Raw genomic sequence first — 15,548 nt, 5'->3', positions numbered from 1 at the left:
AAAAAAAAAGCTAATTAATATTGAAAAAAAGAGATTAAATTTGAATTTTTATTTAAAATATCCTAACAAATTAGTGATTTTCAAAGGATTTCGGGTCAAGTAAATAAGGATATTATTTGATAAAACAAATTATTAGAGAAATGATTTATTCTAAAATATTTTAAAAAACAACTAAAGCCGTCGCGAATGTCCAGTGCAATTCCACTTAAACGTCGTCGTTTTGGCGGTAGCCGTGGCGCGGGTAATCTTATTTTTGCCTTCGATGCAAGCGAACCATAGTCAATCTCGACTTCTCGACCATCTTCGACCTTGAGGGAGCAGTGATCGAATTGGCTCTCCCTCCCCCAAAACATTTTGGTGTTCCTGATTTTCTCTGCATTTCAACGATGAATTCTGCTGAACCACTGATTAAGGATTTTGGGGAAAAAGCAAGAAGGGCTTCTCAACTATGGCTTGAAGGTTTTATTGACGCCTGTTGTCTTCACCGTGTTGTGATCCTCTGTCGCAGGTGCCATCTCGCGTCTTCCACTTGTACTTTAACTTCGTAGTTTGATTTTCTATCGCTGAGATTACTGGACGGGAATCTATGAACACTAATTCTTATGTTTTTTCCCCCCTTTTTTGCTTTTTATTGAGTTTAACAAGCTTTCTCAAGGATGTATGAGGTGAAAGAAGAAGGATTTTCTCTACTTATTTACTATGAATTACGCTTCTTTTGTTATTGTTTTTATAATATCATCTGAAGATGTATTTCAGGTCGAAAAAGCTTTTGATCCGGACGGGTCAGTGTTTTTTATTGAATGGTTTGATCTTCTTAGGAAGGTAATTCTACTCGACCCTCCCTCTCTCTCTCTCTGCGCATCATTTTCGGGATATAGCATTTACTCTTGTTCCCACTTTTCCGTTTCAAATAAACAACCAATTTGCCTTTTTTTTGTCGGCTCTTCTGTTGTGTTTCTGAATTACGCTCTTTAAGAACTTATTAACTAGTAATATGTTGCAAGGAATCCAAATAGGATAGCACGATCTAGTCTATGTTAGGAATGTGCATTCTTTCCATCTCCACATTGGGATGAAGTTATCCAATTTGAACTTTATTCAATTTAGGAATTTATAAACTCACAATATTTCTTCCTTTGATTGATATGGAAATTTGCCTGCATCATTGTCAATCTATGCATACATTGTCTAAAAATTTAATAGGGTTTCGGTTTTACGACGTCGCGGATCAAACGTCTCAAAATCATTGAATTTGAACATTTCTCACAATAATGTCGAAAAATAACAACAGTAACTCAGTTTTTTATTCCACATGCTTTTAACTCAGTCTTGGATCTAATAAAAACTAAGTTTTGGCTCTTGGGCAGTGGTCTAATCGAACTGAGTCAGAAACTTACTTCTCGACTCTTTCCGTTAAAGTTTCTCTCCCTCCTTTTCTCTCTTGAGGGTGAGGGGGATCTCCACATTCTTGTGTCTTGTGGACTACGGTTTATTTTTTTGTAATAGAAATTAATAATATATTTGAGGGACCTTAATTTTCTCAGAGCTTGTTTTGACATATCTAGTTTTCATCAGCACTTCCCTGTATCTTTTGTTTCTTAACAAAAAAATGTTAAACAACGAAAAGTCAGCAGCTTTCTTGCTTCCTTTTTTGCAGTCTATTGATCCTAAACTCAGTTGTCATCCCAACCCTACAGTGGATATTACCGGACCAGCAATCAATGATTGGTTCTCACAAGTTGGGCGCATTTGGTGGTGCTTTAAAATTATATTCTTTCTTACGTCATGGACTGATACAACTTTTTTATGTAAGTACATATTTGATGCCATGTTCTTACTTGTGGGGTTAATTAAGAAGTTGTTTGTCCGGCATGCATCACAGATTATTTAATTTTTCCAACAGTTTCTGTCAAAATTAATTGGAAAAAAACGAACCACGTACGCTTATAAACTTTTCTTTTTGCAGTTCAATAATATTCTTATGGATTATAATATTTCCGTTTGACAGGAGAATTTATTTGATATTTCAATATGGTTGCATACTATGATTGTTGTACTTAACTGGTTTATATGTAATAACTGAACATGATTCAATCAAGAACCTTGGATAACATATTTATTTATTTTGTGTTCATCTCAATTTTTTTTACCGACTAATTGTTTTTGTGAATATTGCTTGCAGTTGTTCTGGTTTTATCCAATGTACATTTTCAGCTTCATTCTGAGCAATATCTGGTATTTCTTTCCCTTCTATTTTCACTCATACTCACACTTTTCTTTTATCAATTCTGCCTCAAATTTGGTGTAGTAGGTTTCTAATGCTTATGAATTCTTCAAGCCACATAGTTTCATGATTAAGTTTTTATTCAGTTAATGCTTACATTTAAATCTCTGACGTATGTCTGGTAGACTCATACATCCAGATGGAGCAGGTTCAACTAGTAGTTTTTGCAAAGTGACCATTTGTTGATTTGAAGTTTCTGAAGAGTTTCTTTCTGGTCCAGGTACAATGATATTGCTAAACATGGCTTTGCTGCAATGGGACAATCTGGGCCAACCACAGTGGACCCCTCAGGACTAAACGATGGATCTTCCAATGCTGCTCAAACAGGAAAATCAAATGGATTGGGGAGGTACGTTTTTAATTTGGTCATTGGTGATTTCTGAAAGTTCTTTGCTGCTTGTTTGATGCACTTTTTTGCTTGATACTTGTTTAACCTAAAGTTTTTCTCAGGGTTGTAATAGGAATAGGAGAGCAGCTATATTCTCTACTTCTGATCAACTCCTTCTTCCTCGAGGTAATTGCTTTGAAATTATGTCTTTCCTTGATGCTCTTATATTTGTTTCTTTCTACTTCATTTGGTTGTGTGTGGTTATCTTTCTTTTATTATGAGCATTTGTAGAAGCTGAGTTGCTTCTTTGCAGTTAATATAACATTCACATTCTTCATCTCGTATCCAATGTCTAAATTGTTTTCTGATACATGTAGGTCTATGCTACAGGTTTCTTGCCTTTCGTGGGAAAGACACTCAATTTTATGCTTCTTTCTTGGATGTACGCCTACTATTGTTTTGAGTATGTGGTGCTTTCCCTTATAACTTATGATGTGCATCGACTATTCACTTGGTGAACTATTCAATTCAATTCAATTCTTTAACTTGTAGGTACAAGTGGAATCTTTCAGAAGTGAGTCTGGATAGAAGGCTGGACTTTTTCGAGTCTAACTGGGCTTTCTTTGCTGGTTTTGGTAGGACTCCATGACTTGATTGGTTTATTTAGTTTTAGTTGCTATAGTTTGCTAGTTTCGGTTTTGAATATTAGCAAGGAAAATCTGCTGTTAAATAGTCCAATGCAGCTCCATATGATGTGAAGGTTGATTATAAAGATTAATTTGTTTGTTTTCCAGTGAGATGGCCATTTAGTTAGTTTGATAGGAGTACTAAGTTTGTTTGTTATGATTGGAATATTTTAAAGCGATAGATCTAGGATATAGCTCAATTGGTTAAGGCATAAGGTCAAATGTTTGAATCCTCACATCCACATTGTTGAACTAAGAAAAAGAATCATTACAAATTTGTGGTGGGGAGGGTGAGAGAGGGGTTAAGAGTTTTGATATCAAGCTTGGCTCAAGGAGCCATTTCTCTATTTACCTGAGATTTTATTCGTATGTTACCATCATTTCTGTACAATTCAAGGTTTCTTTATTCTTGGCTTCTCTCACTCCCTAAGTTAAGACAACCACCATTATAGTTTTCAATTGGCATATCTTGGCTCTTGGCAGTTACATTAACTTCTTGGTAGACAAAATTGTTACAAATGTGAGCAGTGGATCTAGAAGCAAATATCGAGTATTTGATGGTGTTAAATCCTTTCTCATGACATTTTACTTTCATTTCATATTTTACAGTTTTATTTTTTATTTTTTGTTTGACTTAAGGCTCGTGTCTTTAATTATTTAATTAAAATTGAGCTCATTTCTCTTTTCTTGTCATGGTCACCATAGTGTTGTGATTTGAAACAATACGTTATAGTTCTAAGAAGTTTGAGGCATATCAGTTTAATGGTCTTTCCAGGTAGTCCTTGCGTTCTTGCGATATTTTTCTTCTCACCACTTGTGAGCTATGGAGTAATGGCTATCTTATTTCCACTGGTAAATGGAACCATTTGTCTCCCTCTCTTCACACACAAACTCATTTCCTTTTAAAATTGTACCGATGTTCTCTTTCCTCAAATACTCACTTCTTACGGTTCTTTTGTTTGGGTTTCATCCCATATGCCTTTTAGTTTGTTCTGACAGCCACAGGCTCAGTTGCCGAGAAGGATATTTATTCACAGAGAACAACTTGGAAATGTGCAGGACTGGGAAGGCTTCCAATTTTCTATGCTGCAAATACATTGTCGTAAGTTGTCTTTCTTCACGCTAAACTTGTATTTGCAAAATAGAATAGTTTGCTGGGACTATTCGAATAGCCTTTGGATTTCTGATCCAATAATAATTTCTTGTATCTATATAGAATAGAAGTTGACTAAATGTGACAAGGAACGATGTTTTTAACGTTAAGCAAATGCTGCAAAATCTCTCTGGAGTTGTAACGGGGAAAAACAGCAGAGTCTGTCTAAAAAATGGACAAAAGAAAGAAACTCATCTTCACGAAGATAATAGATAGAGGTTTAGTTAGTGAGGCTATGACTTTGTGCTCTGTAGTATAAGAGTACAATAAATTGTAGAGATTGAACCAACGAATGGAAAACCTGAAAAACTTCAATTATGTGATATTTTGAACTTTACTAGATTAGAACTGTTCGTGAAGCAGGGAAACTTTAGTATTGCCTACCAATGTTTTTTCCCCATGTTGATTGGCCTTGTAGGATGAAGCTCTTGACTCTCTTCCCTCATGAATCACAAGAAAAGATGCAGCAAAACAAGGAACTATAACAAGTTCTGGAGTCTGGGTCAATACATATACGTTTTATGAACAGTAAGCCAAAATTCATTAGCCATTGCCTTCTATTCAGAATATTTCCTGCATGTTCATTTATTTATGAAGTATTACTGCATAATATATCGTCTCAATTCTTAATCTATCTGATGGAGCAGAATCCAAGTGGCTCAAGTCAGATACTACAAGTGATTCCTCCCTTATCCGTACAGAAACGATACCATAGGTGAAGATCAACCATAGGTAGATTCATAACCAGTTTGGAAGATTGGTTGCTGTGTGAATATCGAATAGGTATGCAATTAATTGGGCGGATAGATAAGAATGTACGATGCCAAGTGATAATTTTGCTGTAACCTCGTTAAGTAATGTAAATAACTTATTTTAGTAGAAAGATTGTTCCAACTCTTTGCTTCAGTTCAATGTGTGAATTATGTACAATCAAGAATGAACAACTTATAGTGGATAGAGTTGATAAGAATCGATGTGCGATCTTCTGCCTTGACTTGATGGATTGAGTATACACTTGTTCATAAGTTGGTAGTGAGAAGAAGGTAAACTGATTCTGGGTATAATTAGAAAGCAGAAAAAGGAGTTAATTAAGCTGATTTACATCCTTCAAATCTTTTACATCTGCAGATAGATAGATACGTTGTGTTTATTCAATAAAGCTCTGTGAGAAACTGGAAAATGGGGCTGAAGTTGAAAGCAGCAAATGGCAAAAGGTATCAATTTATGAGTTTTTTCCTGTCTGGTCAATGAGAAATGGAACACATTTGAATGCTCATACACACATACATACATACATATGAGAATCTGCAATGAATATAGAAGTAGAAAGGAAGTAAGAATAAAGTTTTTATTACTCACTTATCCACTGACTCTAGCTACACCTAACATGAATGTGATTGGTCCACGTAAGCTCCATATTTAATTCTTCCCCACCCCTGCCAGATGTTAGGCTGATGTACTCTGATCCACCATCTCCACTCATTTTAATTATTTTAATATGATTCTAATCGAGCATAGTTTAGTAGATAAAGTCGGGATGAACTCGGTGTTTATAAAATCATGAAATTTGCCTGTCTGCTTATTGGGTATTATGATTTGATATAATTATATATTTAGTTGAGAGTGGTTTTGGGAATTCACTTAAGATTCTTGAGATCTTTCTTTGCCATTTGTTTCCAAAAAAGACAATTATTCTTTTCAAAAGAAAGATATATATATATATATATATATATTGAAAATATGAGTATGTTGGGGAACAGCTGAATTGAATAGGAAATGATGAGTCCATTAAATTACAAATTGCCCATTTGGATTTGGATTTTTATTATACTGTAACAATGCAAACCCAATTGACGACTTTTTGCCCATCTCCTCCTCCTCCTCTTCCATTTAATTCTATACGTTTCAAAATCTTGTTTTGTTTTATGCATTGATGTGATGGAATGCTTTATTTACCATTAAATTTAAATTGACTGAATCAAAATGTGACGTGGAATGTCGCCGACCCACTTAGTATTCAACTTCCTTATTTATTGTACACTCGTTTTAATCTATATTGTAAATTCAGTGAATAAAAATACTTATTACCATTTGATACTTCTGTCTTTTACCAAATGTTTATTTAGTGACGTCTGGTTTGAAAACAAAAATCAGAGTAAATACGAGTTGAGCTACATTCAAATTAATAATGGATTTATCTATGTCATGAGCAACATGCACCGAGGGGTTTTTTTTCCTTGGCTCGAGTATTCCGTTTTCAGGTCGAGATTCTAGATAACTTAACTCTCACAGTTCAAAGTTTTGCATCTAATTCTCACTTTTTTTTTTTTTATTATTAGTTCAAATTTGCATCTAATCTAATAACAGCACCCAATAAAAAAAACATAGGTTTTCAAGGGATAGGATGGAAAAAGGAGATGCTTTTTTGTGCAGCGAAGGGTCAAAAAGTGAGAAAAACAACACAACTTAGCCACAAAGAACATTTCTCCCTTGAGTTTTTCTTTTTCTTTTTTATCCCTCAAATGAAATTCCTTTTTTTTTTTTTTCCCTTCAAATTCAATGCATTTATTGTACAAAGAAAAAAAAAAGGTAATATATATTATAATTAAAAACATATATATATATATATATATAAAATAGAAATCTCCTCCTGTACAGTCTCACTCTCAATCATCTACCTAATCTTCCAACAAAATACATTTCAAACAAAACAAAGCAAAGCAAAGCAAAACAAAACAAAACCCCTACCTCTCCTCATCTTCATCGTCAATATTATCCAAAAAAAAAAAAAAAACATGGAAAAAGAAATCACCCCCACACGATAAACAATCCTTCGAATCTTTGTTCTTGAAATCAATCGTTGAATTGATCCGAATGAAGGGGGGATGGAAAATGTGGATTAAAAAGCCCAACAATGTGTAGAAGAGATGAATGTTAAATGGTAGGGCGATTCAAAGGTGTGTTTCTTTTATACAACAAAGAATTAAGGGGTTCGGGGGGTACGCAATAACACTTACTAATCTGGTTTTGGGTTTGTCACTGGGAAGTGTTTGGATCTTCGTCCCCACTATCGGTTGCGTGAGGCTGCGGTGCGTTGGAATGATGCTCCAATGGATGATGATTATGGTGATGATCTGAATTAGCATTGAACCCGCCTCTGGAATACGCAGCATTCAGAGCTGCTAACACTCCCAAATTGGACTCTGATACTCCCAGCCCAAGCTGCTGATGCTGCTGTTGCTGTTGCTGTTGCTGTTGCTGTTGTTGATGCATTAGCATGGAACCGAGTTGTAATTGGCCGGCTCTTCCTCCGCCTCCTGCTGCCGCACCCGCCGCCTGAATTTCGACGCCTCCAGGGATGTTGAATCTTGGCATGAAATGCAATGGAGCCTGCAATGTGTTTGCACTCGTTGAGAATGGCCACATTTGAGCTTCCATTGGACCACCGCTTGCTCCAGAGCTTCCTACATTTGCTCCGCCTGATCCTGTTGTTACTGGCAACATCCAAAACGTGTTGCTCGCTCCACTGCTTGGAGCGACGGCCCACATCGCAGTCGCAGGACGGAGTAGGCTCGAGGATGCTGATTGCTGCTGCGATTGTTGTTTCTCTAATTGCAGATCGCTCTTAATCGCTTTGGGAGATCCAGCACCGCCGCTGCTCTCCCCTGGAGATTGCGTGTCCTCTTTAAACAGGTCTTCTCTGTAGCGTTTTCTCATATAGTTATCCGTCGAGTCTCCTCCTCCTCCGCCGCCGCCGCCGCTCTCGCCGCCGGGGAGAGCGTCGGCAATTTGATCGGCGGTCATTAGATTAAGTTGGTGGTGGTGCTGCTGCTGTTGCTGATGGTGGTGGTGGTGGTGAAACCCTAGCAGAGCAGCATGAGCGAAGCCTTCCTCGTAGGCGTTGGGATGGTGAGCGAGAGCCAAAGCGCCATGGAAGGAATGAGGAGCAGATTTTGAGGGAGGAGCAGAGAGAGTGGATCCACTGCTACGAATGGAAATGTTCAAGGAGGAGAAATTAGCAGGGATTGTTCCAGTACCAGTGGCGGCGATAATCGCAGGCTCAGCTTGCTGGAGAAGCCACTCGATGGTCTCGCCGTCGGACTTATGCCCCAATTCGCGGGTCAATTGGAAAACCCTAGCCGCACAAGTAGCCGGCATACGGATGCGTCGGCCACGACCGTCGACCTTAGTATGCCGATCTTTAGTAGAACGCTTGAGGGCGTTGGCGTTGGAGGTGGAGGCGGAGGCGGAGGCGGAGGCAGATCGAGGAGAAGGATTGGTGGTGGTATCGGATCTGNTGGCGATGACGAGTGAGGCATCGAGGAGGTGAGGAGGCGGAACAACGGCGGAGGAAGAGGAAGAAGAAGAAGAAGAAGAAGAATTAGAAGCAGAGGAAGAAGGAGGAGGGAGGGAGACAAGAGTGGAGATGGAGCCCATGAACGGTGGACCACCTCCTGCAGCGGCTGATCTGCCATCGAAAGGGACCACATGATGCTGCTGCTGCGGCTGCGGCTGCTTCTGGTTCGGGTTTGAATGGTGATGATGGTGCTGCTGCTGCTGCTTGTTGCTTTGCTGCATATCTGTAAGTTCCATTTGGTTTGCTGCTTTATATTTTGTTGGTGGTTGTTCTTGTTCTTGTTGGTGTTCTTGAGCTATGTGTTTGAACCGTTGATCATGGCTCTTCCCTACCTCTGCTATGTCTATGAATACCCCGGGAAGAGAGAGAGAGAGAAGGGAGGGTTAATTAATGGAGGTTGCTTATTAACCACCACCACCACCATGACCGTATCATTTTAGCTTCTGGGTTTCTCTGATTCACCCTCCTCTTCCTAAACTTTGGATCTTTTTTTTTTCTTCTCACTCTCATGACAAACAACAGTGAATTGGAGAGAGAAATAGATGAGTCCCAGTCTTAGTCCCAGTGGCAGTGCCATGTGGGGGACCCTCTCCCCCTTCAAATCAAACCCTACTCTAAGCAGATGTTTACATATCACCATTAACCTCACAATTTCAAAATGCCCGTTACATATCATCGTCAACCTCATGATATTAAGACACGTCCTTTTCTATTCAGGTGGGATCACATTATTAAGTTAGGTTAGATTTTGATTCAGTTGGTGGGTTTATGTTTTTACCAGTACTTCTAAAAAGAATAAGAATATTTAACGTTTGTAACTGATATTAATAATGCATGGTGAATTGATAGGACCACGTCCTCATCCTACCCTACCTTTAACAAGATTAAGAATATTCAATGTTTGTAACCGATGTTAATGATACATTGTGACGGAATGTTTGATATTTCAGCAAACTTTACTTGGGTTACTTAGATCACTAATCCAACAAATTCGAAAAGATTTTTACAACGGTAACTTTAATTGCCAATTCTACCCTTCCTCACAATTCTGATACCAAATATGTGCATGCCATACCAAACCAAACCAAACCAAACCAAACCAACCCACTTTTCCATTCGTCTTTTACCTTTGTTTTTTCTTCGCCGAGGGGGTATTATCGTCATTTCCCCTCCTTCCAGATTAGCAACCAGCTGCCAACGCAGGCCGGATTAACAAAAGAAAAAGAAAAAGAAAAATAAAAGAAGAGCATCTAATGCATAGTCCGACAGCTCATCCCAACCCGCTCCGCATTATATATTATATTTATATTATATAATAAATTATATATTATTTTCCTTTTCCCCTCTCTTTTCTCTTTCCTTTCTCACTGGGGGCACTCCCTTTTGATATCTCCACGCACCCCAATCCTTCCCTTATTATTTAATAATTTAATAATTTAATAACCCTAAACAATATATTTTATATTTTAATATATATATTCACATGAAAATCACGCTCCACATTCTCTCTGCCACACTGCTTCATCAAAGTCTTCCCATGTTTTCTTATTATTTTAATTAAAAATGCGTGAAAATATTCCTTTATTTTTCCAATAAATAAGGGAAATCTTTTGAATTAAATAATAATGTCTGAAGAATTTATATACTTTAAATATTAGATGCCTTTAGAATTTATTTTAAGCAACCAAATAACCAAAAAGTTGGCGGAAGGAGAAAATTAGATAGAAAAAAAGTGGGAACAAATAACCAAGCTGTCCACCACTTCATTTCCTTTTCTTTTAATTATTTAATTAATTCCACCCGTCCCAAATATGTAAATCGTAACCGCTCTAACCCACCGACCATTCTCTCTAGTACGCGTTTTAAAATTTTGAGGAAAAAACCCAAATACAACGGTTAGCAATGGGCTTGAATTGTTTTTAATGGTATTAGAGCTCGTGAGGTATTGTTCGGAGTATGGCTAAACTCTATCTATACTACACACATTTTACAACCTTGAGAGGAAAGCACAAAGAGGATAATATCTGCTAATAATAAGCTTGAGTTGTTACAATTTGACTATATTTTAACACGTACATGCTATATTAATAACTAAAATACCAAGCATTCACAAACTATAATGCATTATTAACCTTCTTAATTTTTCAATCTTAAAAATACAGTAGAGTCGAATTGGATTATAACCCAATTTTCATATTTATCAGTCAAACTCGACAAAATAAAGTTGAATCTACATTGGTTAGGGAGGAGAACAAAACACAATTTATAAGAGTGCGAAAACCTTCTTTTTAAAGTCTCAAGGGAAAGTAAAAAAGACAATATCTACGAGCGGTAACATTTGAAAGATCGAGGAGCGTGGGATAGGGTAGATTTGATTTGGCTGATGGAGTAAAAAGTAAAAAAGTAAAGAAAAAAGTGTTAAAGAGTAAAAAAGAAGGGGAGAGGAGGTGTCAGAGAATTGTAGTGGAGAGTAGTAATTAATAGTGTTATATGTCTGTTGTGGTGAGGTAATATAATATATTTTAATAATTATTTTATTTAAAAATTAAAAAATTAAAAAATTAAAAAATTAAAAAATTAAAAAAATTTAGGAAGAAGCAGATGCAGATCCCATCAATGATATTTCCAGTGCTGATCCTCATTTCTTTCTGTTCCCACCACTTTCCCCTTTTCACCCTCCCTTTCCCTTTTCACCCTCATTAATTACTTTTACTCATTTACCTTTCATTTACCTTTCATTTACCTCCATTCATTGGATTATATTCCTTTTTTAGCTCAAACCAAATTATTTTTAAAAATTACTAAATAAATAAATAAATAATTATAAAATTAAATACAAATATAGATATTATATTTTAAAATTAACGCATAAATCAAACCGAAGCTTATTTTCATTTTTACTATTATCTATTTATTATTTTTGTGGATCTTCAAGATCTCGTTTATTTATTACATATGCTCACATAATGGCATTCTATTATGGGCAATAAATTTGAAATTTTACGTGTCTTACATGTTTGTCACGTATTCAAAATTGGTTGGACCTTATATTGTATCATAGTTGTGTATAATAAGCATCTCATAATTGATAAGATAGATGTCTATCTTTAAAAGGCAAGAGGAGTTAAGAGACCGATATTAGTCCATTGTAGACTTGATGCTTTTCTTGAGCTCAAAACGAAACACAACAATAAATTCATTTTAAGTCTGAAAGCTACTATTTTAAATTTGAAAACTTTCGATTTCACAAATAAATTAATGTTCGTCTTATTGAGTAATTTTATGAAATAAGCTGCTTTCATTATAACTGACTGACCTTTTTCTTGGTCTCCATAAGCATGACAAATAACAACGGTTCAATAAATGTGAATTATTCTATCAAGTTTTATTTTCTCATTTTTTTTTAACTCTAATATAAGACTCATATGTTAGATGACAAAAGTCCCACAGTTAATCTAGGAAATGATCATGAGTTTATAATCAAGGAATACTATATCTATTCGTTCGAGGTTTTTTGGGAAACTCAAAGCAAAACTATGAGAGCTTATACTCAAAGTAGATAATATCATATCATTATGGAGAGTCGTGTTCATCTAACACATCAGACAAGCCATGATAAAATTAGCATCACGAGAACATGTCAATAAATTTTATTTTATTTTTTATGAGAAAAAAAATCATTTAAAAAAAGAAAGAAAGAAAGAAAGAAAGAAAACCTAGTGGAGGAAAAGATGCGATGCCAATAGAGACGGAAGTCAGGTAAAAGTCGAATCTTATTTACTTAATTACAGCCTATGGAAAGGTGAATGTCCTTTCACCGTTCAGTAACTTCACGTCCCTAAATCATTAATATTGATTGCTCCACACCTAATTATTAATATATATATATTTTACTGAAAAATTATTAAAGATCAGATAAAGCTTTTTATTTTTTGTAAATATATATATATATATTTTTTTAATTTAAAGGTATTTATAAAGTTTTTAAAATCAATTTCAAATTAATTTTTTTAAATAAATGAAATAAAGCAATATTAAATTTAAAAAGAAAAAAAAAAGTGATATATTTATTTGATAAGTTAAATTAGAGCACGAGGTTTGAATTGGTGGGTCCCAGGTTCGAATCAGAGGGAGTGATAAATGATAATATACATAGAGAGATACGTCATTGTGCGGTGCGGTTCAAAGCTGGGAGGTCTGGGGAAGGTGGGGTCCTTCACACAAATGAAATGATTGCATTCCTTCACACGTGTAATCTCACATGCTTTTATCATTTCACTATCCCTTTTCTCTTCCCATTGTTTACGGCGGGGCCGCCGCCTCTGATTGCGCGTAATCATGGATCCCATAACCTCCAAGGCCCAATTACCCTCCTTCATTTGGGCTTTCTTAATCTACTCCATTGGGCCTAGGCCCATCTTTGGGCCCGGCCTTCCAAATATAGCTAGCCTGCTTAGCCTTCCATCTCCTCCCTTCAATATGTAAGAAATTATTGAAGCAATAATAGAAAGGCCCATTTATTCACTTCCTATAATACAACTACCTCTTCATTTATGCAAATAATAATAATCATAATAAAATTGGTAATAATGTTACAAAATTTATGAGGGTTTTTTAATCGTGTACTAATAAATGTTGTCCACTTTGGCCTGTTACATATGGCTACTGGTCTCACGATACTAAAACGTGTCTACTAGAGAGAAGTTTACCGACCCTTATAAGGAATATTTCATTCCCCTCTCTAATTGACGTGAGATTTCACAATCTACCCCTTTTAAGAACCCAACGTCCTTGCTAGCACACCATCAATGGCTAGCTCTAATATCATTGTAACAGCTTAAGTTCACTGTTAGTAAATATTATCCGCTTTGGCCCGTTACGTATTGCCGTCCACTTCTAAAATGCATCTATTAGAGAAAGATTTTTATACTCTAATAAGAAACGCTTCATTCTCATCTATATACAAAACAACAAAGATATTTTTTAACCTTTAAAAATATTTAAAGGTAATTTAAATTAAAAAATAAAATAAAAGTGTATTGATTAAATTTTGAAAGCTAGAACAAATTTAAAAGTTAGTGTTTTTTAAGCTATTTTAAAATTTTAAATATATTCTTGAAATAAATTAAAGGTTAATTTGGAATAAATATTAACTATTTCTCTAATCAATAAATAAATAAAAAAAAACAAAAGATAATAGTATTTTTTAGTTTAAGATATTATTAAAAAGTTTTGAAAATTAAAAGTAAGAGATATTATTATTAATTTAACCTAAAAAATATATATATAATTCAAATTCAATGTTCCATCCAAATTAAAATGGAAAAGTCCATTCTAACAAAAAAAAAAAAAAAAAAAGGGTCAGATTTGGCAATGTCAACGCAACGCAGCAGAGCCCCCTGCTGATCGTTGCTATTAAATTAGGCATAGAAGACGAGTACGGGAAGAATTTGCGATGGGAAGTGGAAGTGGAGGCCCCAATAAAGCTAACAACAAGCTAGTGGGCGTGGTCGTGGGCGTGGTCGTGGGCGTGGCTCTGTCCCTCGATTGCATCCCCTTCTCTTTATTCACCTTTTTCCTTCACTCCCCTTCTCCTCTCTTCAATAATTCCCCACTCTCCCTTTCAGCCTGCCCAAATGATCGAGTTCTTTGAGTACCAACAGCTTCTGTGCGCCACCGATGGGTTCTCCGCCGCAAGCCTCATAGGCAAAGGCTCGCATGGCTCTGTATACAAAGCCATACTTAAAGACAACACGGTGGTTGCTGTCAAGAAGCCATTACAGACCAACGACTATTCCAAGTTGGAGAACGAAGCCAGAGTGCTGTGGTCTCTGCGCCAAACCCCTCTTGTCGTTAACTTTCTTGGCACCAGTCTTGACTCTGCTAATAACAAGCTTCTTGTAATGGAGTTCATGCCTAATGGTAGCCTCCATGATTTGCTCCTTGCTCCGGTCACTTGGCCCAAACGCCTTCAGATCATCACGCAGATTGCACGTGCGGTTGAATTTCTTCACCAAGCTAATCCTTTGGTTATCCATAGAGATATCAAGGCTGAGAATATCCTGTTTGATTCGAATTGGAATTTGAAACTGGCGGATTTTGGGTTGGCTGTCTCCCCATCGGAGTTCCGGAGCTACGCCGGTCAACCCGCCGGAACAATTGGGTATTTGGATCCTTGTTACACGACACCGAGTAAATTGAGCACGAAAAGCGACGTGTTTAGTTTTGGGGTTGTTGTGTTGGAGGTTATTAGCGGTAGGAAAGCGATGGATATCTCGAAATCGCCTGCTTCGATTGTGGAGTGGGCGAGGCCGTTGATTGAACGGAGGAATTTCGACGGAATCTACGACGGAAGGATAGCGTTGCCGGAGTATTTGGCGGGGAGGATGCAGAAAGCGGTGGAATTGGCGGGGCGGTGCGTGTGTGTGGAGCAGGGGAAGCGGCCGTCGATGGGGGAGATTTTGGAGGCCATGGAAATGGAAACTAGTTGCTGTTGCATAGAACAGTTCAAGTTGTTTCAAAGCCGGGTTTGGTCGAGGTTGGCGGTGGTGGTTGGAATGAGAAGACGGCGGCGGCGGAAAAAGGAGGCAAATTTGAAGTGGTGCAGCAGCCGCCAAGGTGCTCCGAACTGCTGATGCGGCGGTGGTGGTCAAGAGAGTGGGATTGGGTCAAATGTCAGAGGGTGTCGTGTCGTGTCGCTGTCGGGGAGAGGGATTAGAAAAAAAAAAAAAAAAAAAAAA

General features: G+C 36.9%; 3 protein-coding genes and 1 long non-coding RNA gene across 7 annotated transcripts in view; 2 read left to right on the top strand and 2 right to left on the bottom strand.

The window, feature by feature from the left end:
* The window catches only part of LOC111493399, a 631,558-nt gene that overhangs the window by 528,077 nt on the left and 87,933 nt on the right, over positions 1-15,548 (bottom strand). The gene's annotated exons all lie outside the window — the stretch shown is intronic.
* Positions 224-5,445, top strand: LOC111492932 (protein EI24 homolog). Of its 3 annotated transcripts, none has more exons than XM_023142464.1 (12): positions 227-508; positions 757-822; positions 1,658-1,808; positions 2,183-2,235; positions 2,505-2,633; positions 2,735-2,798; positions 2,990-3,075; positions 3,165-3,247; positions 4,074-4,150; positions 4,285-4,400; positions 4,870-4,979; positions 5,099-5,445. In XM_023142464.1, exons 1-11 carry the CDS (start codon positions 387-389, stop codon positions 4,934-4,936), a joined length of 1,014 nt encoding a protein of 337 aa, XP_022998232.1. In that variant the 5' UTR covers positions 227-386; the 3' UTR covers positions 4,937-4,979; positions 5,099-5,445. The 3 variants fall into 3 exon arrangements, with proteins under 3 accessions (XP_022998243.1, XP_022998232.1, XP_022998222.1); XM_023142454.1 differs by having other exon boundaries at positions 5,093-5,445; XM_023142475.1 differs by lacking the exons at positions 4,870-4,979; positions 5,099-5,445 and having other exon boundaries at positions 224-508; positions 4,285-4,404.
* LOC111492636 (transcription factor TCP8) lies at positions 7,274-9,337 on the bottom strand. The gene has a single exon (XM_023142019.1). The coding sequence runs from the start codon at positions 9,042-9,044 to the stop codon at positions 7,488-7,490; it is 1,557 nt and encodes a 518-aa protein (XP_022997787.1). The 5' UTR covers positions 9,045-9,337; the 3' UTR covers positions 7,274-7,487.
* Positions 14,182-15,548, top strand: part of LOC111492953 (serine/threonine-protein kinase-like protein At5g23170) — a 1,627-nt gene continuing 260 nt past the window's right edge. The window contains exon 1 of the mRNA XM_023142497.1: positions 14,182-15,520. Coding sequence (XP_022998265.1) covers positions 14,445-15,443 — 999 coding nt within the window. The 5' untranslated portion in view covers positions 14,182-14,444 and the 3' untranslated portion in view covers positions 15,444-15,520. The remainder of the gene's footprint in view (positions 15,521-15,548) is intronic.

This window comes from Cucurbita maxima, unplaced genomic scaffold (assembly GCF_002738345.1).
Source record: "Cucurbita maxima cultivar Rimu unplaced genomic scaffold, Cmax_1.0 Cma_Scf00001, whole genome shotgun sequence".
NCBI classification, from domain to species: Eukaryota; Viridiplantae; Streptophyta; class Magnoliopsida; order Cucurbitales; family Cucurbitaceae; genus Cucurbita; species Cucurbita maxima.
This window is presented reverse-complemented; position numbering and strand designations above follow the sequence as displayed.